This window comes from Indicator indicator, chromosome 24, assembly GCF_027791375.1.
Source record: "Indicator indicator isolate 239-I01 chromosome 24, UM_Iind_1.1, whole genome shotgun sequence".
In the NCBI taxonomy this organism is placed as follows: Eukaryota; Metazoa; Chordata; class Aves; order Piciformes; family Indicatoridae; genus Indicator; species Indicator indicator.
Window position 1 is genome coordinate 16,788,172 of NC_072033.1, and position 27,621 is coordinate 16,815,792.

General features: G+C 50.2%; 1 protein-coding gene across 1 annotated transcript in view; it reads left to right on the forward strand.

Annotated features, from left to right (window-relative positions):
* The window catches only part of MYT1 (myelin transcription factor 1), a 44,727-nt gene extending 17,377 nt beyond the window's left edge, over positions 1 to 27,350 (forward strand). The window contains exons 6-21 of the mRNA XM_054391909.1: positions 218 to 352; positions 2,118 to 2,208; positions 3,451 to 3,564; positions 4,935 to 5,149; positions 8,346 to 8,470; positions 9,880 to 10,152; positions 11,018 to 11,172; positions 13,291 to 13,353; positions 13,584 to 13,652; positions 17,063 to 17,125; positions 17,739 to 17,822; positions 22,037 to 22,258; positions 23,134 to 23,225; positions 25,143 to 25,246; positions 25,358 to 25,501; positions 27,210 to 27,350. Of these exons, the coding sequence (XP_054247884.1) occupies positions 218 to 352; positions 2,118 to 2,208; positions 3,451 to 3,564; positions 4,935 to 5,149; positions 8,346 to 8,470; positions 9,880 to 10,152; positions 11,018 to 11,172; positions 13,291 to 13,353; positions 13,584 to 13,652; positions 17,063 to 17,125; positions 17,739 to 17,822; positions 22,037 to 22,258; positions 23,134 to 23,225; positions 25,143 to 25,246; positions 25,358 to 25,501; positions 27,210 to 27,350 (2,090 nt within the window). The remainder of the gene's footprint in view (positions 1 to 217; positions 353 to 2,117; positions 2,209 to 3,450; positions 3,565 to 4,934; positions 5,150 to 8,345; positions 8,471 to 9,879; positions 10,153 to 11,017; positions 11,173 to 13,290; positions 13,354 to 13,583; positions 13,653 to 17,062; positions 17,126 to 17,738; positions 17,823 to 22,036; positions 22,259 to 23,133; positions 23,226 to 25,142; positions 25,247 to 25,357; positions 25,502 to 27,209) is intronic.
* The last annotated feature ends 271 nt before the right edge of the window (positions 27,351 to 27,621 follow it).

Below are 27,621 nucleotides of genomic sequence, written 5' to 3' on the forward strand. Positions count from 1 at the left end.
TCCTATCACCTTACAAACAGTCCCTCCCCAGCTCTCCTGTAGCCCCTTCAGGTCCTGGCAGGCTGCTCTAAGGTCTCCCTGGAGCCTTCTCTTCTCCAAGCTGAACACCCCCAACTCTCTCAGCCTGTCCCCCTACGGGAGGGGCTCCAGCCCACTGATCATCTTGGTGTCCTCCTCTGGACTGTCTCCAACAGAACCCTTTCTCCACACTCCACAGATCCCTCCAGACCTGAGAAGCGAGAAATCAAATGCCCCACTCCTGGCTGTGATGGGACTGGCCACGTGACAGGACTCTACCCCCACCATCGCAGCCTCTCCGGTTGTCCGCACAAGGACAGGATCCCTCCTGAGAGTGAGTACATGTGGGGGGATCAGGGCTTGCCTCAAGGAGCCTGCAGCCTCATCTGCCAGGGGGGTCTGCACACCTGATGGGCAGAGCTGTCTCAAGCCCTGTGTGGATTGCAAAGAGATTTGGATGAGGGAGCTCCTAGCACAGGCCTGATGTGAGTCCTCAGGGGCAGGAGGGAGTTTCTGGCACAGGATGGTGTTTTCCAAGGTGCTCCTGGATGCTTCTATCCACCAAAGTGTCACCACTCCTCCCGGGGAGATCTTGAGGAAGTGTAACCCTTCTTAAAGATTTTTAGCACCATCCTGTGGAGAAGGAGGTCCCTTCTCTGGTGAGCAAAGAGATGTTTTAGAACTGACTGCCCCCCTCAGAGGGGTGTGAGGCAGTTCCCACCTTTACCCTGTCCCTGTCTGGGATTCCATGCTGGGGAGAAGGGGAAAACCGTTCCCTCTTGTTGTCCCAAGGTGCTGCAAGGAGAGCAGCTGCTGAGGCTGTGTGGGGTCAGCTGGATGGCCTCTGCTGCTTTCATTACTCTTACATTCACAAGGTTCTCTGCCAAGATCCAGCTGGGAATATTTAGCAGCCTCAGAAATTAATTTTTTAATATCTATCTATAGAAAAAAAACGTACATAAACAAATATCGCTGTATAGAATAGGTAAAAATATCTTCATATATTTAAAAAGATGTATTTTATATATTAGAAATAAATAAGCAGATTAAAAACAACTATACATATAAAATTAAATACACATAAATAAACAAGTATATAAATAAGATGTATAGAATAGATATAAATATCTGTATATATTTAAAAACTTATATATTAAAATAAATAAATGTATTAAAAATTACTATACATTTAAAATTAAATATATTCAGAGAGAGATTTTCTTCCTCCCTCTCCAGCATCTCAAGCAGCATTCCCTGCAGGTAAACATAAAAATCAGTGTTTATTTCTGATGATGGTACAATAGATCCCCCTACCTCCCACCCCCATGTCCGCCCCTCCCCTCCACAAAAAAAAAGGGCAAAAAAAGACCTTTCCTTTCAAAGGTTGCAGACCTGCCATGAACACAGAGCTGCAGGAAGGAAGGAGAGAACCCAACTGTCTTCACACGAGCCTGGATACAAGGAAGAAAAGAAAACAAAACCTAGCAGAAAATAACCAATCTGAGCTGGGTGCTTTAGGGGAGCTTGCAGATCAAATTGTTTTCTTTACTTTTTAAAGTCAGCACTGTAGGAAGCAAAATAATCCTGAAGATTAAAATTAAACCAAAACAAAAAACAGCAACAATAAAAAGTCACAAATAAAAAACCAAAACACACCAAAACCACCAAGCAAAGAGTAGTCCAAAGGATAAAGCTGAAATACAAATTCAATTGCTTCAAACTACCTGAGACTGGCAGACCTGGCTCCAAGCCAGTGATGGGCAGGAGGGGCTGGGCTGGGTTTGGGAGGGGGAAACTTGGGTGATGATCAGCAAAGGTGGAGAAAGCCCAGAGCTGGGTGCAGAGATGCCAACCTGGTGCTGAACTGAGCCCTGGTGCAGAGATGCCAATCTGGTGCTGAGCTGAGCCCTGCTGCCTTGCAAAGCTTCATTTCCTATGTGCAGATGAATTCTAATGACAGCATTTCCCCTGCCCTGATTTCTAGGAATCCAAAGGACAAGGCTTGATTTTTGTCTTTTTGTTTTTTCTTCTTTCCTCTGATTTTTATCAAGTTGTTTTTGCTTCCCTTCCCCTCTCCCCTTCCCCTTCTCGCTCGGAAGTCCTGGCGCTGCACGAGAACGTGTTGAAATGCCCCACGCCCGGCTGCACAGGACAGGGTCACGTCAACAGCAACCGCAACACGCACAGGAGGTACCAGATCCACTTCTCCTCCATCATGGTCAGAGCAAGGAGGGAAGCAGAGCAACCAGCCTCGAGAAGCCTTGGCTATGCTTCTCCAGGGAGGTTGTGGATGCCCCATCCCTGGAGGTGTTCAAGGCCAGGCTGCATGAGGCCTTGAGCAACCCGGGATGGTGGGAAGTGTCCCTGCCTGTGGCAGGGGGTTGGAACTGGATGAGATTTAAGGTTCCTTCCAACCCAAATCATTCTATGATTCTTTGACTGTATGAACTAAGATAGGTGAAGCAGGGGTGGACCCTAAGACAAGGGATAAGGTGAGAAAGCAAGATGGGGAACTGGGATTGTTCAGTCTTTAGAAGAGGAGGCTGAGCGGGGGACCTCATCTCCCTCTACAACTTGCTCAGTGGAGGCTGGAGTAAGGTGGGGATTGGTCTCTTTTCACATGCAACAAATGACAGAACAAGAGGAAAAGGCCTCAAGTGTGCCAAGGAAGTTTCAGGTTGGATACTAGGAAAAATGCCTTCCCAGAAAGGGTTCTCAGGCACTGCACAGGCTGCCTAGGGAGGTGATAAGAGTCACCATCCCTGGAGGTGTTCAAGAAATGTGTGCCCATGGCAGTTTGGGACATGGTATAATGGCCATGGTGGCCTTAGGTTGCTGATTGGACTGGATGATCTCAGAGGTCTTTTCCAGTGGAAAAAATTCTGTGATTCTGTGATCACCATAAGAGCCAATATGTCCCAAAGAAGCAGAGCCAGGCTCACAGGTCGGATATGTGTGAGCAAAAGCCATACTGACAGCCCTGCACATCAGACATGCAAATGTTTCCCTACAAGTGCCCCTCAGAAGACCCCTTCAAACAGCCCCTGCAAAAGATCCCAATAAATCCAAATCAAAAATGCCATTTAAGTGTTAAAACCACTTCAAGAAACAGACCTGTCCCCTCCTGCCCTTGGAGGGTGCTGCCTCCTTGATCCACCTCTGGGCAGTGGGGATGGTCTGGAGCTCAGCCTGGAGAGATTTAGCACTTGATATTTGGCTGCTTTGCTGCTTGCCAAGACTAAAAGTAACCCAGGAGGGTGATGATAAAACCACCTTCAAATGGAAATGCTTTTTTTCCATGGGCCCAGAGCAATCTGAAATGAAGATGTCCTTGCTCATTCCTGAAATGAAGATCTTCATGCTCCTCCCTCACACTTAGTTTCCTTCTCTCTTATTCTTTTTTTCTCCTTTTCTTTTCTCCTTCTCCCACAGTTTATCTGGGTGCCCCATTGCTGCTGCTGAAAAATTAGCCAAATCACATGAAAAGCAACAAACCCAGTCTGGTGATCCTTCAAAGAGCAGCTCCAATTCCGACCGAATACTCAGGTAAAATGGGAGGGTGAGACCCAGCACCCCAAGCCACACTGCCCCAGCCCTCCCTGTGATCCCACACTCTCCAGAGCATCCATCACAGCTCCCTCCAGCTGCATCCTAATACTGCTGACTCCCCTTGTTACGATCATAGGTCTTGCCAAGGTGGGGAAGTATTTAATTGATGATCCTAGGGAGGGCACTGAGGACAATGAATTGCTTCTGTAGCATCAATTAATGCTGAGGCTACAGGCCAAAGGCTTTCAGCAGTGCAGCAGAAGACATTTGTGCCTCTGGCTCTGCCATGCAAACTGCCAGAGAATGATGGCTATTATATTAGCATTATAAGTGGGGTGGGCTCAGGGAGGGGGAGGAGGAGATTCAGGCTGCCATAAATCATGCTCTGGCAGCTTCCCTCAAGTCCAGCTGCTTTTCTTCCTTCATCATGTATAGTTCAGAGGAGAGAAAGCCCCCACTCCTTCCTAATCAAATCCCATTTCTTTGGGTATTTCACCCATCTCCGTCAGCCCAGGAGAAAGGGCTTGTCTCAGGGTAAGGATGGCCCAGAGAGATGGTGGCTTCCATCGCTGATGTGATTCATGAAGCTGCAGACGGGCTGCAGCCTGTTTGTAGTTATTTTGCAACAAGATAAAACCCACACTGCATGCCCTGAGCACCCCCAGCAAGGTGTTGAGGTCTGATTCAAGTATTTATTTGCTCCTCAAGACTCGAAGCACCCCAGTGCACCAGAGCCCCATGCTTTGAAAAGGCCATTTAGGGTGATGACTTATTTATTTGCACTGGAGTGCTTTGAGCTCATCTTGAGCATGCTCTGTGCTCCATGGAGCTCCTGCTCTGAGGACTTGCTGGAGGTGGGAAGAGGTCATGGGAAGGAGAATGACAATAGGCCATTGATACACCATTTATATGCAAGACAAATTGATTCATGATAGGCAGCCCAGCAGAAAGGGAACTGGAAGAGGGCTCTGAGGGCAGGGGAGAGGCTCTGGTGCCTTGGCAATGGAGCTGTGGTGGGGCCCTCATGCCTTTGTGGACCATCCTGTGTCATGGGTCCCAAGTTCTGCTGCTGTTGGAAAACGCTGCCACGGCACAGCAGCCTGCAAGGCTGTAGATTGGGATGACTACAACAGCTCAGCCTTTTGGTTAAAAAGAGAAGAAGAAATCAAAATAGAGGGAAAAAAGGGAGAAAAAAATAAAAAGGAAATCTAAAAGCCCCCAACCAGATGCGTAGGGAGAGAAAAAGGTCTGCCTCTGCTTCCCCTGTAGCCCTCAGAGACAAGGTGCTGCTACACCTTTGGTCCTCTCCCGACAGCCACCTCATTAAGGAAAGGAGAAATCACTCTTGCTCCTTGTTTCATCCTCAGGCCCATGTGCTTTGTAAAGCAACTGGAGATCCCTCAGTATGGAAGCTACCGGCCCAACATGGTGCCAGCAACGCCCCGGGCCAACCTGGCCAAGGAGCTGGAGAAGTACTCCAAGGTCACCTTCGATTATGCAAGTTTTGATGCTCAGGTTTTTGGCAAACGCATGCTTGCCCCAAAGATTCAGACTAGCGAAACCTCACCTAAAGCCTTTAAATGTAAGTTGGGAGCAGGGCTGGGCTGGGTTCTGCATTTTCTGCTTTTCTCACCATGTGGTGAGGCTCTCAGGATGGTGGCTTTGGGATGATGGGAGAATCCTGGGGCTGATCCTCCCCCACTGCTGCTGTGAAGCATGGGGAGTAGTGGGGATGGGGGAAGTTGAGATGGGTCCTGTGGGATGTCTGTGGTGGAGAGAGGAGCTTGTGGCTGCCAGTAAAGATTTGCTTGGTGGAGAGTCACTTAGGTTTTGGCTTTGGGATGAATTGCACTGAGTGGTGGGAACATTAATCTGAGTGATGTCTTTAGGTGGGATAAGCTACACAGCCGTCCTCAGCAGGTCCCTGTTGCTTTGCAGTTCATAGCTATTGATCTGTCTTTCCTCATCTAAGCTAAATGGATTACAGTTTGCTTCTCTTCCATCTTCTCTATGACCCAGTTCACCCATTTATCTTCTCTGCTGTGCTCTGCTCTCCAGCTCTGCTACCCATTCATCACCAACCCTCTACTTCCCAGCTCTTTCCTGTCATAGCCATCCACCCCTGATCTGTAATAAGGACCTTGTCCTGGTCCTTGTTGGACTGGAGATGGATGAAAATGAATCATAGAATGGTAGGGGTTGGAAGGGGTCATCCAGTCCAAACTCCCTGCCAAGACAGGTCACACAGGAGCACATCCAGGTGGGGTTTGAAAGTCTCCAGAGAAGGAGACTCCACAACTTCTCTGGGCAGTCTGTGCCAGAGCTCCAGCACCCTTACAGGAAAGTTTTTCCTCACGTTGAGGTGGAACCTCCTGTGCTCCAGTTTCGGTCTGCTTCTCCTCATCCTACCACTGGACACCATTGAAAAGGGAGAGGCCCCTAAATGAAAAGGGTAAATAAACCCTCAGGGCTGGACTCGCAGGGACAGGAGAGAAGCTGAGGGACCTGGGGTTGTTTAGGCTGGAGAAGGGAAGATCTCATTAATGTTTAACAATGTCTGCAGGGTGGGTGTCAAGAGGAAGGGGCCAGGCTCTTTTCAGTGGTGCCCTGTGATAGGACAAGGGGCAAGGGATGCAAACTGGAACCCAGGAACTTCCACATCAACATGAGGAACAACTTATTTCCTCTAAGAGTGGCAGAGCCTTTGAGCAGGCTGCCCAGAGATGTTGTGGAGTCTCCTTCTCTGGAGACTTTCAATACCAATCTGGATGCATTTCTGTGTGCCCTGCCCTAGGTGATCCTGCTCTGGCAGGGAGGTTGAACTCAATGTTCTTCAGAGGTCACTTCCAGCCCCTAATATTCTGTGATTCTAAACTGAATGAGGACAGCTTGATGGAAAATGATGTCAAACCTCTTCCTGCCTCTGACACCAACCTTGCACCTGAAGATATCTTTTTGTGAAAGGGGAAAAAAAAAAAGATAAAGATTTAGGAGCCCAGTTTGCAGAAGTCAGCAGCCTCCAGAGGGTTTTTCTGTTGGGCTAATCCCACTGCCACAATCCTGCTTAATCCTGAGGCAGCTGCTCTCGAGCAAATAAATAAATAAATAAATAAATAAAATGCTGGTACTTGAAAGCATCCTGGTGGTTGCACTACAATGGGAGCAGCCTTTATTACAGCACTAAATCTGCAAAGGATCAGGCAATGAAATTGGAGGGAGGCCAGAGAGCACAACTGCCACTGTCATCCCAGGTTAGGGCTGATGGAAAAGCAATTTGTTTCCCAGCACAAGTGATTCTCCCCCTGAATAGATTGTGTTGTTTGCAATATTAGCAAAGAATTTTCAGGGTAATTGTACTGACAAAAATAATTCCAGCAAACCCACTTGGATAATCCTTTCCATTCTTTCTCATCACTTTGCCTAATTTGCTGATTGCAAGTCTATTAGGGGGAGAAATACTTCTGAGATGGAAAAGCATCCCTGAGCCCAGGGTGTGAAATTGCAATTGGCATCTCACCACACTGGATGGTGTCAGGTTGGGCTGGCAAAGACCCTCACCCCACTGCAAAGACACAGATTAAAGCAGGCTGGGAAACAAGGAGCTGGGCACCAGGAGAATCAGTTGGGCAAAGCTCCAAGGAGTTAATCAAAGAGACAAGATGAATATGATTGCCAATAGGAGCAGGAAAATCTGTTCCTTTCACTGGGAACTTATTTTAAGGAGATCTTCATCCAGGGGGATTTACATCCCCCTGCATGTGTATGCACAGCTCCCATTAATGTCAATATGCATTATCCACACATGCCAGGAGGAGGAACAAAGTCCTTGGGAAGATCAGCATTTCACAGAGCCTTCTATCATCACTCTGTGCTGGGAATAATGAAATCAGAGAATGGTGGAAGGGACCTTAAAGATCATCCAGTTCCAACCCCCCTGCCACAGGCAAGGACACCTCCCCCTAGCTCAGGTTGCTCAGAGCCTCATCCTCTGCCCTTCGCCCTATCACCACAGGTCCTTATGAAAAGTCCCTCCCCAGCTCTCCTGGAGCCCCTTCAGGTACTGCAAGGCTGTTCTAAGGTCTCCCCAGAGCCTTCTCTTCTCCAGCCCCAACTCTCTCAGCCTGTTCTCATCTGAGAGGTGCTCCAGCCTTCTAATCTCCTCTGTGGCCTTCTCTGGACGCTCTCCAGCAGCTCTACATCATCCATCCCTCATGCTGCTCTTGTAGCATCCACCAAGGTTGTCTTGCTGCCTTGCTCCTGGCAGACAGAACATTATGGTTTAGTGGGCATGGAAGTACTGAATTGATGGTTGAACTTGATGATCTTAGAGGACTTTTCCAGCCTTAATGATCCTGTGATTCTATGAAAGTTTCTTCCCCAGAAGGGTTGTCAAGACCTGGTCCAGGGCAGTGGTGCAGTCCCCACCCCCAGAAGGGTTTCAAAGCTGTGTAAATGTGGTGCTGAGGGCTATGGTTTAGTGGTGGCCTGGCAGTGAAGGGTTAATGGCTGGATTTGATGATCCTGAAAGTCTCTCCCAGCCAGAACAATTCTAAGAGTTATGAATTCTGTCACGCAGGCCATGCTGGCTGCCTCTGGAGCTGCTATCTCATGAGCTGTGCCAGACTGACCTAACCTCTCTTCACTGCCCGTGCCAGTTATACATCAGCCTTGTGTTCTTCCTTCTCTTTCTGTTCCAGCCAAACTTTTTCCAAAGGCCTCTTCCCCCAGCCACAGCCCCTCCAGCAGTTATGTGAAGAGCACTTCATCTTCCTCCACAGGCTTCGACTACTCGCATGACGCCGAGGCCGCGCACATGGCTGCCACTGCCATCCTCAACCTCTCCACCCGCTGCTGGGAGATGCCAGAGAATCTCAGCACCAAGCAGCAGGAGGCCCCTGGAAAGGTGAGGGCTGGAGCAGGTCCAGAGAAGGGCAATAAGGCTACAAAGGCCCTGGGTGGCACCTGCTGGTTCTTTGTGTCTTCCTCAGAAGTCAGAGACTGTCTTGGAGGTCTTGTTTTGGCTCATTGTCATCTCCTGAGCTGTCCCCTCCTGTGAGGCTGGTACCTGCATCCCTTCACTGGAGGGCAGCTGCCCCCCACACTCCCAACAGCCTCTTCCCACCAGTGTTCCTCCCCAGAGGTGATTGCTCCCCCCTGGATTTGGCAATGGGGAGGCCACACCTTGAGTCCTGGGTTCAGTTTTGGGCACTGCAGCATGAGAGAGACATTGAGAGGCTGGAGTGGGTCCAGAGAAGGGCAATGAAGCTGGGGAAGGGTCTGGGGAGGAGCAGCTGAGGGATGTTCAGCCTGGAGAGAAGGAGGCTGAGGGGAGACCTTCTGGCTCTCTACAGCTCCCTGAGAGGAGGCTGGAGCCAGGTGGGGGCTGGTCTCTTCTCACAAGTGACAGCTGATAGGACAAGAGGAAATGGCCTCAGGTTGCACCAGGGGAGGTTTAGTTTGGATATATGGAAAAATTTCTCTGCTGCAAGAGTAGTCAGGGATTGGCACAGGCTGCCCAGGGAGGTGGTGGAGTCCCCAGCCCTGGAGACCCCACCCCACCTACCTGTGGCCATGGCACTCTGGGACTTGGTTTCATGGCCATGGTGGTGGGTTGCTGGTTGGACTGGATGACCTTGGAGGTCTTTTCCAAGCAAACAGTTCTAAGATTCTATGAGCTGACCATGCCTGGGGACCAGCATGCAGTGCAGTGGGGCAAAAATGTGGAGTTTGGGATGGGGAAATACCTTTTCCTCCCCTTCATTTCATTTTAATGCTTGAGGAAATCCAGGGACTCATCACCCTTTCTCTTCCTGCCTTGGGTGATGCAGTTTGCAGGAGCTAACCTTGGCTCTCTGTATGTTGTGGAGATGCTTCGTGGGCCAAGTTTACCCCTCTGAGACAAGCATCATTGCCAAGCAGTCTCAGAGCAGATTGCAGTTGCTCAGTGGTCTGCATCTGATGCTGTCTGGGACTCCCCAGTTGCATCCAGGCTAACCTCCAGATGTGTTTCAGAGGCAGACATGTTTTTCAGAAGTGCCATGTAGCATCCCCAGCCTTGGGCAGATGTCTTAAACACCAGAGGTCATCTTAAATGGCAGCAGCTGGCTGTGTTCAAGCCATAAGCCAAGCTGGCACACTGCTGGTGGCACAGGGCTGCCTTGCCTGGTGGCACAGGTCTGCATCTGCATGCATGTCTCTGGTGCGTTTGTGGAAGTTCTTCCCTCTGCATTCAGTCCCTTAAGTGACTCTGGGGAGGACAGGACATGGGTGGCCTTGCCCCCACACACGTTGGCCATGCTTCCCACCTTGCAGGCCATGGACATTGAAGTGGATGAGAATGGGACTCTGGACTTGAGCATGAACAAGCACCGCAAGCGGGACTGCACCTTGCCCGGCGGCAGCGGCAGCTGCAGCAGCAGTCCCAGCATGAAGTCCCCAGACGTGTCCCAGCGCCAAAACAGCACCAGTGCCACGAGCAGCACCATGACCTCCCCCCAGTCCAGCCAGACCTCCCGTCAGGACGAGTGGGACGGGCCCATTGACTACACCAAACCCAACCGCCAGCGTGAGGAGGAGCCGGAGGAGGTGAGTGCGGATTCCTGAGGGGTGCTGGGACACCAGAGCAGGTTGCCCAGAGGGGTGGTGAATGCCCACCATTCATTGGGGGCATTCAAGGCCATGTTGTGTGGGGCTCTGAGCAACCTGCTCAGGTAGAAGATGTCCCTGCCCATGGGTGGACTAGGTGACCTCGGAGGTCCCTTCCAAGCCAAAGGATTCTATGATTCCCTGAGTATGTTTGCTTGCACGGGTGGTTTGTGTCCCCCCAGAACCTCCAGTTTGCCCTTTGAGCCTAGGAAATAAATATTCTGAGCTCCATCAGTGCTGCCAGACACCAGCTATGGACAGTCAGCAGGAGGAAGATGCTCCTGGATCTGCTGGGCTGGGCTGGCCAAGGACAAAGCTACCCCTTGTGATTGTCCCAGCTCTTGCTTTAGAGTAAATTCCTTCAGCTTACTGCCACCAGTGGTGCTCCTGGTGGTGTTCCCCAGGATGATTTACACCTACTGTGAGCAGATGTGACTCTGTGTGCCCTAACATAGACGCTCAAGTTGGGGGAACCCAACTCTTACCTCCTGACCTTGGACCTAGAAGCAGCCACCACCTCTCTGCCCATGTGGAGGTGCTGCTGAGGATGGGTGTAAAGGGATTGCACTGATCTTCATCCCTTCAGGACCCTGAGATCCAGATGTGAACCCCTGTCACACATTTCTCCTATAAGGGGAAATTATGGACTGTTTGATCTCTGCTTTGGGTACCATGAGGCACTTACAGAGGGCTCAGGAGTGTTGGCAGTGCTGCACTGACTGGGGAGAAGCTGGGATCCTTTCCCACCATGGCTCAGCAGCCATGACCACCACTACCATCACTTCTCCTGGCTGTTCTCTTGCAGTCAGAGCCTGCTGCCCACTCTTTTGCCTCCTCGGAAGCTGATGAGCAAGAAGTGTCAGAGGAAAGCTTTGAGGAACGCAAATACCCAGGGGAAGTGACTTTAACCAACTTCAAGCTTAAATTCCTATCCAAGGACATCAAGAAGGAGCTGCTCACGTGAGTCCTGCCTTCTTGTCTCTTCCTCCAAGCTGTACAGCCAGACTGGTAGGAGACAGAAAATTTGATAGCAAATATGTTTTAAAAGGAGAGGTGAAGTTCCCTTTCTTACTGCAATTGGTCTGGCCTCATCCCAAGTGTTCAAATGAAAGCTCAGCGAGGGGCCCTGTCCTCATGCAACTGATCATTGAGGCAAATCTGTTTCCATATGGCCTTGAAACTCAGCAGAGGTGAAGGGAAGTTCCTAGGGAGCTTGGTGCTCTCAAGATTCATGGACAGGGCTGTGGAAATCTGCTTGCAGGGTTCATTTTCCCTGATGGTTTCCTGCAAGAGTGTTTCTGGCACAGTGCTGGAGCCTGCCCAGCCTCAGCTTTGGGTGATGCTGTGGAGCCAAGAGCACCTGAGGGATCTCTGTTGAATCATAGGGTGCCTCACCTGGAAGATAGGACTTGGTGGTTTCTTCAGGCAGGGCAGTGAGGTCACATCACCATGACAGTGCTGGGCAACAAAATGGGAATTAGGGCTGCAGCAAGACTGCTTCATGGTGCATCTTCTACTGCAGAGAGAGCCTAACCCAGCTCCCATCTGTGAATTCATGGTCTTGGGTGGGGGGAAACACAGACCCAGCTCTGTTCTGTTTTGCTCTGCACCCACACCAGCCATGGAGGTGGCTGAATCACCATCCTGGAGGTGTTTAAAAGCCACAGACTTGGCAGAGTTAGAGGATGGTTGGACTCAATGATCTTAAAGGGCTTTTCCAACCAAAACAATTCCATGATTCTATGATCCTCAAGGTTTGGAGTCTGAGCCAAATGCTGCAGCTTGGACTTTGCTCTGATCTAATGCCACATTGGGATCAGGTTGGAGGTTGTGATGGGGAGGTCTCTTCTCCCAGTCATCCCAGCTGCTTTTGGCTTTCTGACCTTCCTGGATGTCAAACAGGGAAGAGTCTGCAGGCATAATTTTGCTGACCTCATACAACAGAGCTCATTATTTGATGATGCAAGCAGGAGGCTGAGGGAGCAGACAGACAGGGAGGGCAGCCATGGGGGCAGAGCAGCAGCAGCACCATCCCTGCATGAGCAAAGCCCAGCTGTGCCAAGCCCTCCAGGCTTACAGCCCTGCAGTGATGTGAGCAGCAATTTCTGAGGCAGAGCCCTGAAGTCCTTCTGAGCCTCAATTGTGTTAGGAGGGCAGAGGAATTTCCTAAATGGAAACAGCCTTGGAATAAGGAAATGGAATAAGTGTCTTGGGCAGCCCTGAGCCTTCTCTCCCCATTTATCATCCTCCTTCCTCTCTGGCACCAGGGCTGGAATGCATTAGTTGGAGTTCACTCAGGAGCAGACTCACCTGCTGTGCCTGTTTGATGCTCACTGGCTGGGTGCAGCTCTTGAGCCATCTCCAGGCACTGATGGCAGTGGCTGTGGAGGTGTTCCTCACCTTAACCTTCTCATCACATGAGTGGGTACCACACAGCCATCCATCACTGCTGCCTGAACACCACAGCAGTGCTGCAGAGGGTTTGTGAGAGTGTTGTGGTTGGGAAGAGGACTCGGGAGTCAGTAGGGAGTAGGTGAACCTCCAAGCCTCAACCTGCTGGGCCAAACTGTCCCAGGACATGGGTTGGAACACATCCAGAGGAGGCAACAAAGATGATGTGAGGGCTGAGACCCCTCTGCTGTGAGGCCGGGCTGAGAGCTGGGGTTGTTCAGCCTGGAGAAGAGCAGGCTCCAAGGAGACCTTCTGGTGGCCGTGCAGTGCTTTAAGTGGGCTGAGCAGAACTCGGGGGACAGACTTTCAGCAGGGCCTGTTGGGACCTTTGAAGTCCCTTCCAACCCAAACCAGTCTATGATTTGCCACAAGGTTTCTCAAGCTTTTATATTTTTTTTTCAGGATCCTTGGGATCTTTTGGAATTGAAAAAGGGAGGAAGGGGAAAGGAAAGGGAAAGACTTGGTTCATTTGTGTGTGAACACACAAACACTTATAAGGATGAAGTTTAAAGGGTCTGGTTCCAGGTCCAGGCTGAGTCCCCTTCAGACAGACCCCAGGCTGGGGCAGTAGGTGACCCTATTCCTTTCCAGCACTTAAACTCCTTCTTCTTCTTTTCCTTGGCCCAGTTGCCCAACCCCAGGCTGTGATGGCAGTGGACACATAACAGGGAACTATGCCTCTCACCGCAGGTGGGTTGACCTTTTCTTCATGCTTTAGACTCCAAAGATGACTTTTGGGATTTCTTTTAGTCTATTTTGTGTCCACTTGAGTAGTTTGGTTCTGTTTCCTCCCCACCTTCTGTTGCCCCTCTCCCTCCCCATGCCCTGATCCTTTTTTCTTTTTCTTTTTCCTTTTTTCTTTTTTTTTTTCTTTTTTTTTTTTTTTGGCTTATCCAGATATTCCATCTCTTCTCTTTCAGCCTTTCTGGTTGTCCTCTTGCTGACAAGAGCCTCAGAAACCTCATGGCTGCCCACTCTGCTGACCTCAAGTATGTTTTCGCACAACTTGGAACACCTTTTGGTTTTCTTTTTTTCCACCCTTTTTTCTCTCTTCCCCTTCCTCCTTTTGCTCTGCTTCTGCTTTTCCATCCCTTCCTTTCTCCTTTCAAAGAGATGATGGAAATCTACCTGCAAGGAGCTCTGATGGAGTCCAACTGGGAGGAGCATTGGCACAGAGGAAAGGAGCCTTTGGGGAGGGGGGAGGATGGCAGCGATCAGCAACAAGCTGGACCCTTGGCAGGTGTCCTGTGGGCACTGTAGATAAATTTTCCTTTTAATTTGGTGTCTTTTCCCAAGCTCTTCCTTCCCAGTTTGTGCCATAACCCTTTTCATTCAACCTGTTTTGTCCATCTCTCAAGTGATCCAAAGTCTAGATGAAGGCACAAGCTTCGTTGTGGGGTAGAGACACAGCTGGGAAAATACCAACAGGAGAAAGCAAAGAAAATGCTTTGGGAGAACCTGGAGTGCTGCCTTGGTGCTAAAGTTTAGTGGCCATTCAGGTGCCAGCAACAGTAGCTCCTGTTCATTTCCATGGATGTTCATTGACGAGTTGGAAAAGTGGGACCACAACAAGGCCAAGGGCAAGGTCCTGAGCTGGGGTTTGGGGTCCTTGGTATCAGTCCAGGCTGGGAATGAAGGGACAGAGAGTAGCCCTGTGGAGAAGGATTTGGAGGTGCTGGTTGATGAGAAGCTCAACATAAGCACGACAGAGCCCTGGAGCAGGCTGCCCAGAGAGGTTATGGAGTCTCCTTCTCTGGAGAACTTCCACACCTGCCTGGATGAGTTCCTGTGTGGCCTGCCCTGGGTGACCCTGCTTGGGCAGGGGGCTTGGACTGAGTGATCTCTGGAGGTCACTTCCAACCTCTAACATTCTGTGATTCTGTGACAAGCCAGCTCCCAGCCTGTCCTGGGCTGAGCCCCACCAGCAGGGGCAGGGAGGGGATTCTGTCCCTCTGCTGTGCTCTGCTGAGACGCCCCTGCTGCTGGGGCAGCTCTGGAGTCCTCAGCACAGCACAAACAGGGACCTGTTGGAGCTGGACCAGAGGAGGCCACAGCAATGCTGGGAGGGCTGGAAGCCCTCTGCTATAAGAGTTGGGATCACTGCTGGGGAGTAATACCCCTTGGAGGACTTTACAGTGCACAGAGTCATCATGAAAACAAACATGTCCTGTGTCTTCTATGCAGTCAATGATGTTTGGAGGCATAGTAAGAATAGACAGGTTAGGTGGGAACCCATTTGGTCATTAAGGTGAATGGTAAAGTCCCAAACCCCTTTTGGTGACCCACAGGGCAATGTCCATCCAGGACTGCTCCTACTGCTCCTCAGCTCACCTTCAGTGTGGGTGCTGGTAGCAAAAAAACGTTTGTTAACCACCTGCTCCTCAAGATCCTGAGAGGTGGAAAAGGTCTGTGGCTTAGTTGATGTTAATAGAAGATGCCAGTGGATGGAGAGGACTCTGGTGATTAGAGCTAAGTGCCCTCAATCATCCACTATAGACCATCCACAGTTTGAAAGGAGCTCTCCAGGGAGCTTTGCTGAACTGATGCTTCTCCAGCAACTTAAAGAACAGCCCAGTGAGCAGCAGTTAGCATGAAAGGCTCTCAGGAACAAGTGTCCAGTTCCTGCAAGGAGCCAGAGAAAAACCAAATGGGGTCACCCCTGAGAGCCTGCTGAGTAGCATCCCTGCTCCCCTCGGGCATCTGATTGCAGAAAACAGGAGAGCTTAGAGCAGCTTGCAGCATCCTGGATCCAGTGGATCCAGAGAGCTCGAAAAGGACTTGGTATAAAAGCATGGAGTGATAGGATGAGTGCTGGCCTCAAACTGCAAGAAGCTGGATGGAGATTAGACATTAGGAAGAAACTCTTCCCCATGAGTTAAAAAAAAAAAAGGAATTTTGGGTTGAGAGCCAAGTGAAAAACAGAGGTCAGGAAGAGGAAGAAAAACAGAAGATGCTGAGCTCTGCTTGACCAAACCACCAGGCACAGCATGGTCCTGTCAGGGCCCTTCCTCCCCAGGTGGTGAGGCGCAGGAACAGGCTGCCCAGAGAAGTTGTGGAGGCTCCAAGCCTGGAAGTGTTCAAGGCCAGGCTGGAAGAGGCTTTGAGCAACTTGATCTAGTGGGAGGTGTCCCTGCCCATGGCAGGGGGTTGGAACTGGGTGGTCTATAATGTCCTTTCCAACCCAAACCATTTTATGATGACTTCTGACAAAATAATATTAATTTTAAAAAAGCCATTTCATGCTATTCCCCAGGTGCTGTTTGTTGGTTTTTTTTTTTTTTTCCCCTGTCCTGCTGGGGATTGGAGGAAGGGAAGAGGATTTGAAGCTATCAGAGATAGTGCAGTCCCAGCTCTTCACTGCTTCAGATAAGGCTGTGCAGTGTTTCCACTATAAATTCCATTCCAGGGGTTAAGATCCTTGATAGAAAACAATAGCTCCAAGCTGGAACATGCAATAAAAGGTCTCTGTTGGGATCATTTTTCTCCAGATAATTAAAAATAAAAATCAAATCACTTTTCTCCCTTATTTAAACATCCTGAGAGGCAAAAAGTCTGATGTCAGTGTTGTCATCATTTCAAGCCCACCCTGAAGGTAGAACAACAGAGAGTTTTGCTTTTGACTTCAGCAGCATCTAATAAGGAGATGTCACAATGACCTTCTAAAGCTCTCATTTCTAAATGAGTCAGAGAATTCACACCTTCACTGTGACCCTGCTGATGTGTCCCTTTTCCATGTGTTTTTCTTGGCCCTGACTTTTTGTCTCCTTGCCACCCTTCTGGCTCCAGGACATGTCTCTGCTCTGGCAGCCTAGGACTGGAGCCCCTTTTCCCCAGTGGCCCTGGGTGGCACCTGCTGGTTCTTTGTGTCTTCCTCAGAAGTCAGAGACTGTCTTGGAGGTCTTGTTTTGGCTCATTGTCATCTCCTGAGCTGTCCCCTCCTGTGAGGCTGGTACCTGCATCCCTTCACTGGAGGGCAGCTGCCCCCCACACTCCCAACAGCCTCTTCCCACCAGTGTTCCTCCCCAGAGGTGATTGCTCCCCCCTGGATTTGGCAATGGGGAGGCCACACCTTGAGTCCTGGGTTCAGTTTTGGGCACTGCAGCATGAGAGAGACATTGAGAGGTTGGAGTGGGTCCAGAGAAGGGCAATGAAGCTGGGGAAGGGTCTGGGGAGGAGCAGCTGAGGGAGCTTGGGGGTGTTCAGCCTGGAGAGAAGGAGGCTGAGGGGAGACCCTGGGTGCCACAGCCAGCCCTCATCCTTGCCAGGGGGAAGGGGCAGGAAGGCAAAACCTGACTCTGTGTTACCAGTCCTTAGGTGTCTCCTTGGACTGAGCTGGCACAAAGCATCTAGTGCCTTGCTGATGCCCTGGGGCTAATCCCAGCCTGTCTTTCCTCCACAGGTGCCCTACTCCTGGCTGTGATGGCTCTGGTCACATCACAGGAAATTATGCATCACACAGAAGGTGAGAGCCCCTTCAGGTATTTGCTCCCTACCTTCTTCCTATGGTTTGGGGTTGTTCTGTGGCTATTTCCAATCCCCATTCCATCCCCCTCCCCCCAGCAGTGGGCAGAGTTGTAAAGTTCTGCATAAAACATTAATGTTACTGACAACTGAAGCCTATTTTCATCTCTTTAATCTGACTTATCTTTATTTATTTATTTATTTATTTATGATGTTTCCAGCATCTGATTAGAAGCTGCCTTCAAGAGAATAAAAGACAAAGGGTCAGACTTTAGCTGATGCCATGTTCCTGTTAATAATGCCACCTATTTATGACTTCTATTATCACTTTAGAGCATTAATAGCAGAGATCTGAGCCTTCTGTTTCCCCACTGCCATTAACCATTGCAGGCTGTTAGCAGACAGCTTCTTATCTCGACACCATTAATTACTGTCCATCTCCCTCCAATTTTGTTTCTGCTCCTGACTTCTCCTCATGATGTGGAGCCTCAAAAGGAGGGAGATCAAAAAAGCCTTCTGCCAAATTCGAGACAGAGATGACTGAAGCAGGGGAATAGCAACTGCAGGGAGGGAGCCTGCCAATCAGACAGGACTTTATCTCTCTCTCACCACAGTCTGTCAGGCTGCCCACGGGCCAAGAAAAGTGGAATCAAGATCACCCCGACCAAGGATGATAAAGAAGACCCAGAGCTGATGAAGTAAGTCTGGATGAAATTCCCAACTAGACCCTTTTGCACCATCCCCTTTGCCTCACACAGTGTTATCAGGGGGGAGCAGCATCCATCCCATATCTCCCTTGCTCACACTGCTCTGACCATCACCAAGAAGGCCACCAGCATCTTGGCCTGGATCAAGCAATGCTGTGGCCAGCAGGAGCAGGGCAGGGATTCTCCCCTGTGCTCAGCACTGCTCAGCCAACACCTTGAGTCCTGGGTTCAAGTTTGGGCCCTCACTCCAAGAAATACATTGAGGGACTGGAGCAGGTCTGGAGAAGGGCAATGAAGCTGGGGAAGGGTCTGGAGAACAGGGCTGGGGAGGAGCAGCTCAGGGGTTGTTCAGCCTGGAGAAAAGGAGGACGAGGGGAGACCTTCTGGCTCTCTACAACTCTCTGAAGGGAGGCTGGAACCAGGTGAGGGTTGGGCTCTTCTCCCAAGGAACAAGAAATGGGACAGGAAGAAATGGGCCCAAGCTGCCCCAGGGAAGGTTCAGGTTGGACATGAGGAAAAATTTCTTCCCCTTGAGGGCTGCCAAGGGCTGGCCCAGGCTGCCCAGGGCAGTGGTGGAGTCCCCATCCTGGAGCAGTTTCAGAGCTGTGGAGATGTGGTGCTGAGGGCCATGGTTTGGTGTTGACCTGGCAGTGCTGGGTTAAGGGTTGGACTTGATGGTGTTAAAGTCTCTTCCAACCACAATAATTGTTTGATTTGATGATGCTAAGGGTTTCATTAGCTCTGGCATCTGGCCAAGCCCCTTTGGCTCAGCAGACTGTCCCCACAAGCTTCTTCTGTTCCTCATTTTAGCCCTGGGGCAGGCCTTGCCCTTGCAGAAGAGCAGAGGTGAACACCTCCTCCTATCCAGGCTTTGCCCTGGAGCAGAAGCTGAGCTGGGGCAGGAAGCAACCCTGTGGGGGCTGCAGGAAGCTGGGATGCAGCAGCTGGGAGAGAGACCTTAAGGAAAAGCTGGTATTTGAGCCATCTGCTCTCTTCTTCCTCTCCAGTCCACAGGAAGGAAACCCTCCCAGTTAAATGAGCCCTATGGTAATTAGCAGGAGCTAGTAGAGTTTATTAAAAATTAAGCAACCTACTTGAGAATCTGGAGGGGAAAGCCTGGTTTGGCTCAAGACTGCACTGCTCAGCCACTACCTGGTGCCACAGCAAAGGAAAGATCACAGCAAAGGCTGTTGTGGAACTGCTGGCTGCTGAGATTTGGGTTTTTAAACAGCAGTTGGAGGCTCACAGCTGGGAAGTTGCCTTCTCCACGTTTTCCCTGCTGGGAAGTGGGAAGCTGTGGCTTTGCTCATCCTTGCCTGCCCCATTTGGGGCTGGGACCATCAGGGCTGGGTCAATCAGCTTCCCCAGTGTGATTTCTTTGCAAAGAGTTTATTTCCCAGTACAAAGAGGCTTTTGTATGGCTGTTTTGGTTTACAATCCTAGAATGGTTTGGATTAGGAAAAATCTTGTAGTCAAACCCCCTGCCATGGGGGGTTGTGGTGCAGCTGGTGTTTGGACAGGAGCACAGGATGAGCTCTCTCAGCAGAAGGACCATTGGGATTCGGTGCAGGCACTGCTGAGTGAGGCTGGAGTACTGGGTCCAGGTCTGGGCTCTCCAGTTCAGGAGAGACAGCGAACTGCTGGAGAGGGCCCAGTGAAGGCTACAAAGATGCTGAAGAGTCTGGAGCATCTCTGTGAGGAGCAAAGGCTGAGGGCCCTGGGGCTGAGAGCCTGGAGAAGAGCAGCCCCAGAGGGGAGCTGAGCAATGCTCAGCAAGAGCTAAAGGACCTGTGGGGGACAAGAGGCTGGGGCCAGATTCTGCTAAGTGGTGCCCAAGGACAGGAAAGGGGCAACAGGGACAAAGTAGAACCCAGGAGGTTTCATGAGGATAAACTTGTTTGGTGTGAGGGTGCAGAGCCCTGCAGCAGGCTGCCCAGAGAGGTTGTGGAGTCTCCTCTGGAGAGCTTCCAACCCACCCCTGGCCGTTGTGCTCCTGGGCAAGCTGCTGTGGGTGCCCTGCTGGAGCAGGGGTTGGACTGGATGACCCCCAGAGGTCCTTTCCAATCCCACCATGCTGGGATTTTGGGATTGTGAGGGTGGGCTGTCAGGGTCTGTGTGGCATGAGGATGTGAAAACACTCCCCAAAGTCCCACAGCATGAGCAGCAACCTCTCCTCCTTCAATGCACCCAGGAGGAGCAAAGGCTCCCCTGAGATGTGCAAAGCAATCCCTTCCCTGCCACCACCTTCCCCCAGCCTGTGCAGTGCAAGGTGTGCTTGGCTCAGCCTCATGTTAAGGAGCTTTGGCTGTCTGCAGCAAGCACCACTTGGAAGCTTGCTGAGTTGTGCACATCACCACCAAGGAGGAAGTCATTTAGTCCCTGTTGGGTTTGCTCTCCATCCTGCCAGTAATGTGCTACAGAAGTGACTGAACAGCTCACCCCAACCCTCAGCCCAGCTCTGGCGTAAAAGTGGAAGCATCCACAGCTGCCCAAGTGAGGAACTGCTGCTTGATGCTTCCTTTAAATAATAATAATAATAATTTAAAAGAGGAACTAAAACCATCCAGGCTGGCTGGTTTGGCACAATAAGGCCTTGGTTTATTTTTTCACACTGAAAAGGTAATGAAAGTTAAATTAACAGCATAAAATATGTAATGGTTGGGCTGTAAGCACTGCATGCTAAGTGCTGGGGTTTGTCTCTTTCTCTCTCACTCCTTTTCTTCCTTCCCCCCCCCCCCCCCCCCCTCTTCTTTTCCTCCTGAGGATTCAGTAATTTGCTCGTGATCATATAAAAGCAATGATGTTATGAATTTACTGAGGATCCTGCTGGCAGGGATATTGGATGTGAATTGTGCTGCATTTGCAGCTGATTAAAACCCAGATCAGCAGTTTTCAAATTACCTCGGGAGAAGGCTGGGTGGGCAGCTCTTCCCCCATCCTCCCTCCAACTTCTGCTGTCATCTCCCTTTTGTACTAAATGTAAACAATCAGGGCAAGCACTCCTGTGGTGAGACAGCTCCTGATGCTCAGGAGCAGCTGGGGGGATGTTCTGGGGGAAACTCCAAGTCTCTAATTGCTCTTCCTAGAATCATAGGATTGTTTGGGTTGGAAAAGCTCTCCAAGCTCATCCAGTCCAACCAGCAACCCAACCCCACCATGGCCACTAAACCATGGCCCCAGGTATCATGGCCACAGGTTTCTTGAACACCTCCAGGGATGGGGACTCCACCACCTCCTTGGGCAGCCTGTGCCAATCCCTGACCACTCTTGCAGCAAAGAAATTTTTCCTAATCTCCAACCTAACCCTCCCCTGGCTCAATTTCAGGCTATTTCCTCTCATTTTATTGCCTGATTCTAAGGAGAAGAGTCCAGCCCCCACCTCACTGCAGCCTCCTTTCAGGGAGCTGTAGAGAGCTGAGGACACCAGGGGTTATTTTTACCATTTCTTACCAACTCCCACCTCCCTTGTTTTCTTTAGAGAAGCCTCTCTTGAGCCACAAACCTTTAGCTGTATTTAGAATTCACTTGTGCTTTTGAACAAATGCAAACCACAGCAGAAACCTTAATAGACACAGCAGGCTCTGTTGAATGGCTGAATTTAGTGAGCAGGGAGGGAAGAGGAACTCACGCCTTTGGGAACAAGTTGTGTCAGCACTTCCACAGCACCCTCACAGCTCCCCTGTGCTTCACTTGATCATGTCAGTTGGGATGGGAACTCCACCACTGCCATGGGCAGCCTGGGCCAGACCTTGACAACCCTCAAGGGGAAGAAATTGTTCCTCATGGTCAACCTAAACCTCCCATGGTGCAGCTTGAGGCTCTTTCCACTTATCCTGTCCCTTGTTCCTTGGGAGAAGAGACCAATCCCCACCTGGCTCCAACCTCCTTTCAGAGAGCCAGAAGGTCTCCTCTCAGCCTCCTTTTCTCCAGATTGAATAACCTCAGGCCCCTCAGCTGAGCCTTGCTCAGCTTGCAAGCATGAGTGTGGTGTGATCTCTGCAGTCTCTCTCTCTTGAAGGATTTACCTTGGTTCTCCTTTAGAAGGGACAGCCATAGGGCAGCCATAGTTCTTGATTTCCATCCCCCACTAAGTCCAGATGAGATCCCCAAATGCAAATACTTCCCAGGCTTCCTCATTCCTCCTCCTCCCTGATTTCCTTGCTCCTCATTGCCATGCTGTAACTGCTGGTGCTTCCCTGTTGCAGGTGTCCAGTCCCTGGCTGCGTGGGGCTCGGCCACATCAGCGGCAAATATGCCTCCCATCGGAGCGCCTCGGGGTGTCCCCTGGCAGCCCGCAGGCAGAAGGAAGGATCCCTCAATGGCTCCTCCTTTTCCTGGAAGTCACTGAAGAATGAAGGTCCCACCTGCCCAACCCCAGGCTGTGATGGCTCTGGCCATGCCAATGGGAGCTTCCTCACTCACAGGAGGTAAACACCCAGTTGGAGTCGCCGGCAGCACTGCTGTGCCTTAGCCTGCCTGGGGATGCTGCTGGAGCATCCTTCAGCTCTTCATTCAAGGCTCAGGAGCTGCTGGGTTTGATGGTGACCTCAGTCAGGTTGCTGCAAGGTTGGAGCTTTCTGGGTGGAAAAAACCATGCAGAGAAAGAAAAAAAAAACAAAAAACAGAGGGACTGTTGAGAAGGGCTTGTGGTGATAGGATGAGGGGCAGTGGTTTGGAACTGGAGCAGGGGAGATTTAGGTTGGACATTAGGAGGAAGTTCTGCACCATGAGGGTGGTGAAATACTGGAACAAAAGTTGCCCAGGGATGTGGTAGAAGCCCCATCCCTGGAGACATTCAAGGTCAAACTTGATGGGGCTCTGAGCAATCTGATCTAGTTGCAGATGTCCCTGCTGACTGCAGAGGGGTTGGACAAGATGACCTTCAGGGGTCCCTTACAACCCAATGCATTCTCTGACTCTATTTGTTTGAATATTGCAATGGTGAGATGTGGATTGGGCAGAACCAGGAAAGGCCTTCCATGAGCAAGCCAGAGCAGAGCTGTAACACCCAGACCAGAGGTCTGATGTCTGAATCAGCCAGATTCACCTCACCTTCCTCACCTGTCATTCCCTCTCCTTTAGGAGGCAGTGTGTTGTGTAACCTTTGCTCAGAGAAAATTGCTCTTCCTTTAGAACTGAGGAGGTTTGGTGTCACTGCTTGAAAAGCAATTTCCTTTGTGCCATGAAAAGCTTTCAGAAGAACTGGCTCACAGCATGAGCTCCACCAAACCTGCTCTTGTGGGGAGCACAAGCTTCTGTGAGCACCCAGAGTTTATGACACCCATTGTCACTCCCTTTGCAGTTTGTCAGGGTGTCCAAGAGCTCCTTTTGCTGGGAAGAAAGGAAAACTCTCAGGGGATGAAATTCTCAACACCAAGTTCAAGACCAGCGACGGTAAGGACTTTCCATCCTATTGCCCTGCAGGTGTGTCAGACACCAAGCTCACAGAGCACTGTCTTTGCAGACCAGGGGTACTTCAACAAGGAAAACCTGGTCAGGGATATTCAAGGCTATCATGTGCTAGAAACTCCCATTTCTCAAGTTCCTTGGATACTGGGGGTGGTGTGGTACCAGCATTGCTCCTCCAGTGCCACACCCTGAGGGAGCAGGTGAAATGGTAAAGGAGTTTCCAGGGCAGGCTCCTGCATCTGGATTGGGGCAATCCCAAACACAAACCCAGGCTGGTGATGAATGGATGGAGGGCAGTCCTGTGGAGACTTGGGGTTGCTGGTGGGTGAAAAGCTGGACAGGAGTGGGCACTGGGCACTGCCAGCCCAGCCCCAGCCTTGTCCTGGGCTGATCCCCAGCAGCGTGGGCAGCAGGGGCAGGGAGGGGATTCTGCCCTTCTGCTCTGCTCTGCTGAGACCCGCCCCTGCAGTGCTGGGGCCAGCTCTGGAGTCCTCAGCACAGCACAGACATGGATCTGTTAGGGCAGAGCCAGAGGAGGCCACATGAGGATGGAGAGGCACTGGAACAGGTTGTGCAGGGAAGGCTCCAAGCCTGTAAGTGTTCAAAGTCAGGTTTGGTGGGGCCCTGAGCAACCTGGGCTGGTGGGAGGTGTTCCTGCCTGTGGCAGGGGAGTTGGGACTGGATGATCTTTAAGGTCCCTTCCAACCCAAACCATTTTACGATTCCATAGAGAAATTCCAGGCAAAAATAATTATCTGAGGCACTTTTTGAAGTACTCCTTGCCATTTTTACAAATGCCTTGAAGTCTTTCAGTGACTTTCACCTATTCAGGGATTTTAATCCTGCAGGTATTTCTGGATCTAGGATTTTGTCAGTGGCAGCACTTTGCATTTCCAGTGAGGTTTCTGTGGGATTTGACAAGGTTCAGGCATTTAACTTCAGTACTTTGAGAGTCTGGGACCATAAATAACCTGCACTCTGCTAAATGTATTGGTTTTTTCTATGGCCCTCATAATTTCTCATCATGACATGCATTGGTTCTTTAAATGGCATCTTCTTAAACTCAGGGCTTTAGAGAAGGTCCTGAGGTCTCAGGGCAGTCAGCCTTGCAGGGTGCATGGAGATGCTGGTAGCCTCCAACCACTGCACTGTCCTTGGCTTTTGCATTTCCATATTGACCTCTAGAGTGCCATTGAACCATGGTGCTAAAAATGGTACTAAAAGCCATAGCCCCAGGTGAGACTTGCATCCTGTTCAGAGGGTGGCAAAGCAAGGGGAGGGCTTGATGAGTGCTGATGTCTGCAACAGAAAGCTCAGCAGAAAGCCCAACACCTTTACACTTCCCATCAGCCTTTGCTGCCTGCCTCTGACCTTCTTCTTTTCCACAGCTTCTTTCTTTTTTTTCCCCCCTCAAATCTGGACTGTTTGGGCTCCCCAGTTCAAGGTGGACAGGGATATGCTAGAGAGTGTCCAATGGAGGCTGTGAGGTTGATGAAGGGTCTGGAACATCTGCCTGATAAGGACAGGCTGAGAGCCCTGGGGCTGTTCAGTGTGGGGAAGGTTGAGAGAAGATCTTATGACTGTTTATAAATATCTGAGGGGTGGGTGTCAGGAAGAGGGTGCCAGGCTCTTTTCAGTGGTGTCCTTTGATAGGACAAGGGGCAAGGGACACAAACTGGAACCCAGGAAGTTCCACCTCAACATGAGGAGAAACTGTGAGGGTGCTGGATCCCTGGAGCAGGCTGCCCAGAGAGGTTATGCAGTCTCCTGGAGACTTCAATACCAATCTGGATAGGTTCCTGTGTGACCTGCCCTAGGGGACCTTGCTCTGGCAGAGGGTTAGACTTGATATTCTTCAGAGGTGCCTTCCAACCCCTACCATTCTGTGATTCTCTCCTGTAGTTCTGGAGAATGATGAAGAGATCAAGCAGCTGAACAAGGAGATCAGTGAGCTGAATGAGTCCAACTCAGAAATGGAAGCAGCCATGGTGAAACTGCAGTCACAGGTTTGTGCCCTCAGATGTGCACCCAAGCCCAGGGGTGTGTGGCCAAGCCCCTTGCACGGGTGGAGCTGGGTGCTGAATGCTGGTAACCCTGCCATGCTCCTTGCTCTGTAGATCTCCAGCATGGAGAAGAACCTGAAGAACATTGAGGAGGAAAACAAAATCATTGAGGAGCAAAACGAAGCCCTGTTCCTGGAGCTCTCAGGGTTGAGCCAGGCTCTAATCCAAAGTCTTGCCAATATCCGCCTTCCACAGATGGTAAGGAACCTCGACAGACCTCGAGGGAGCCATGCCAAAGCCAGGGCTTATGTACAGCTGAGGAGTGGGAGAATGTCTCTCCAGACATCTAGTGTCCTTTAGAAGATCAGTGCTTTGCCTTATCTCTGAAGCCTGCATTCCATCTCCCTTTTGTTGTCCTCTTTCTGCTGATCTCCCTTTGCATCTATTGTTCTGTCTCATTATATCTGGGAGCCTTATCACAAAATAGGAAACTTTATCAAGGCTATCCAGTGCCTTTTAGGCTAAGGCGGCACAAGCAGAGATCAGGAGGGATTGGATTTCAACGTCAGAAAGACCTTACAGCTCCCATTATAATGCAGGTAGTTTCAATTGGGTGTTTGAATAGCTGGCAGCCAAAGAATAGCATCGGTAAAGAGCCTGCGTTTTGTTTAATTTAACAAGGTCTAAGAGCCCACAGCAAGCTACCAGAGAGCTACAGCAGACTGAAAAGGCTGCATTAAAATAGTAAAAGCACAAAGGGCTATTAATTACCTTCCCTCTAGTCCCAGGAATGTAATTACTGTTGTCAAAGCCAGGTGTATGCAGGGGGGGATGTTGTTGGGAGTAGCTGCCCTCTTCCAACTCCTCTTCCAACTCATGAAGCCCTTCCCTAGGATCAGAGGATTCAGCTTTTGATTGATTTTTTTTTTTTCTTTTTTACCTCCTTCCATTATTTTTGTGTGTGCCAGTGTGTTGTTGGGGATCCTTTTCATTGGGGTTTGTATTTAAATTCAGGCTGGTTGGAGAGAAGCCATCCTCCAGCAGTGTGGTTTTGGATAGCATTCACTCAGCTGCCTGCACTGGCAGAAAACCTCTAGCTGAGTGCTTTTGTTGTTGTCAAGTATTTGACACACAAAGGTCAAACAAACTATTCAGCAAATAGTTTTTCAAGGTTTCAGGCAACTCCAATTAAATGATGCCCACGAGACTTCTATGCTCATTTTATTCCTGGTCTTTTTCTTTCCCTTGCCTTCCTTTTTCTTTTTTTGTCTGCAAGTCAGATGTATGCAGGGTTTCCACAGTGTCCCTCTGAAGCACAGGCTGTACCCGCAGCAGCGTGCTGGTGTGGGCAGATGTGAGCTCAAGGAGACTGAGCTCCTGTCCTGACTTTGCCTTTGATTCCCTACGTGATGCTTCAGCAGTCCTCTCGTCCTCCAGCCTTTCATTTTCATGGCTTCCTCCAGCCTGTCAAACTGCTGCACCCACATAGCCTGGTGCTGTTCGCTTTCATGAGGCCAATGCAGAAAATTAATTTTGTGGTGGTAAGAGGCACAGCTGTGGTGCTAGGGGATGTGGTTGTGGCACTAAGGGGCACGGTTATAGTGCTAAGAGACATTGTTGTGGTGCTGAGAGGCATGGTTGTGGTGCTGAGAGCCATGGTTGTGGCACTAAGGCACATGGTTGTGGTGCTGAGGGATGCTGTGATGGTAAGGGGCTTGGTTGTGGTGCTGAGGGGCATGGTTGAGCACCAGACTTTCTGTAGAGCTAGATAATGTCTGGGCTCAAGGGTCTTATAGGTCTTTTTCAATCCAAACCAATCTGATAATTTTATGACTAATGACTCAGTTCGGATCTGGCAGGACCAGGGGCTGCAGGATGAGAAGGTTCTGACAGGGAGACCTTGCAAAGCAACCTCTCAGCCTCTTTGTGCTCAACTCCTAACCTCATTTGGCTTTTGTGGCTGCAGGAGCCAATCAGTGAGCAGAACTTTGATGCCTACGTGAACACGCTGACCGACATGTACACCAACCAGGAGTGCTACCAGAACCCGGAGAATAAGGACCTGCTGGAGAGCATCAAGCAAGCCGTTAAGGGTATCCAAGTGTAGTGCCAGGGCATGCTGAGGAGCAAGCAAACAGAGACTGTAAGATGGAACTTTCCCTCCAAGTATTCAGGTTTACAAGTTACAAAACTTGTGTAATGAATGAAAAAGAAAAAAAAAAGAAAGAAAGAAAGAAAAAGAGGAAGAGGAAAAAAAAAGGACCAAAAGGTAACCAAGAGGCCATTTCCCAGCCCTGGACCTGAGCAAACTCTCTTCTGTCGTTTACTTAATTTTGGACCTTCTTGAGAAAAGTGAGGTTGTTCTACCTGTACCATGA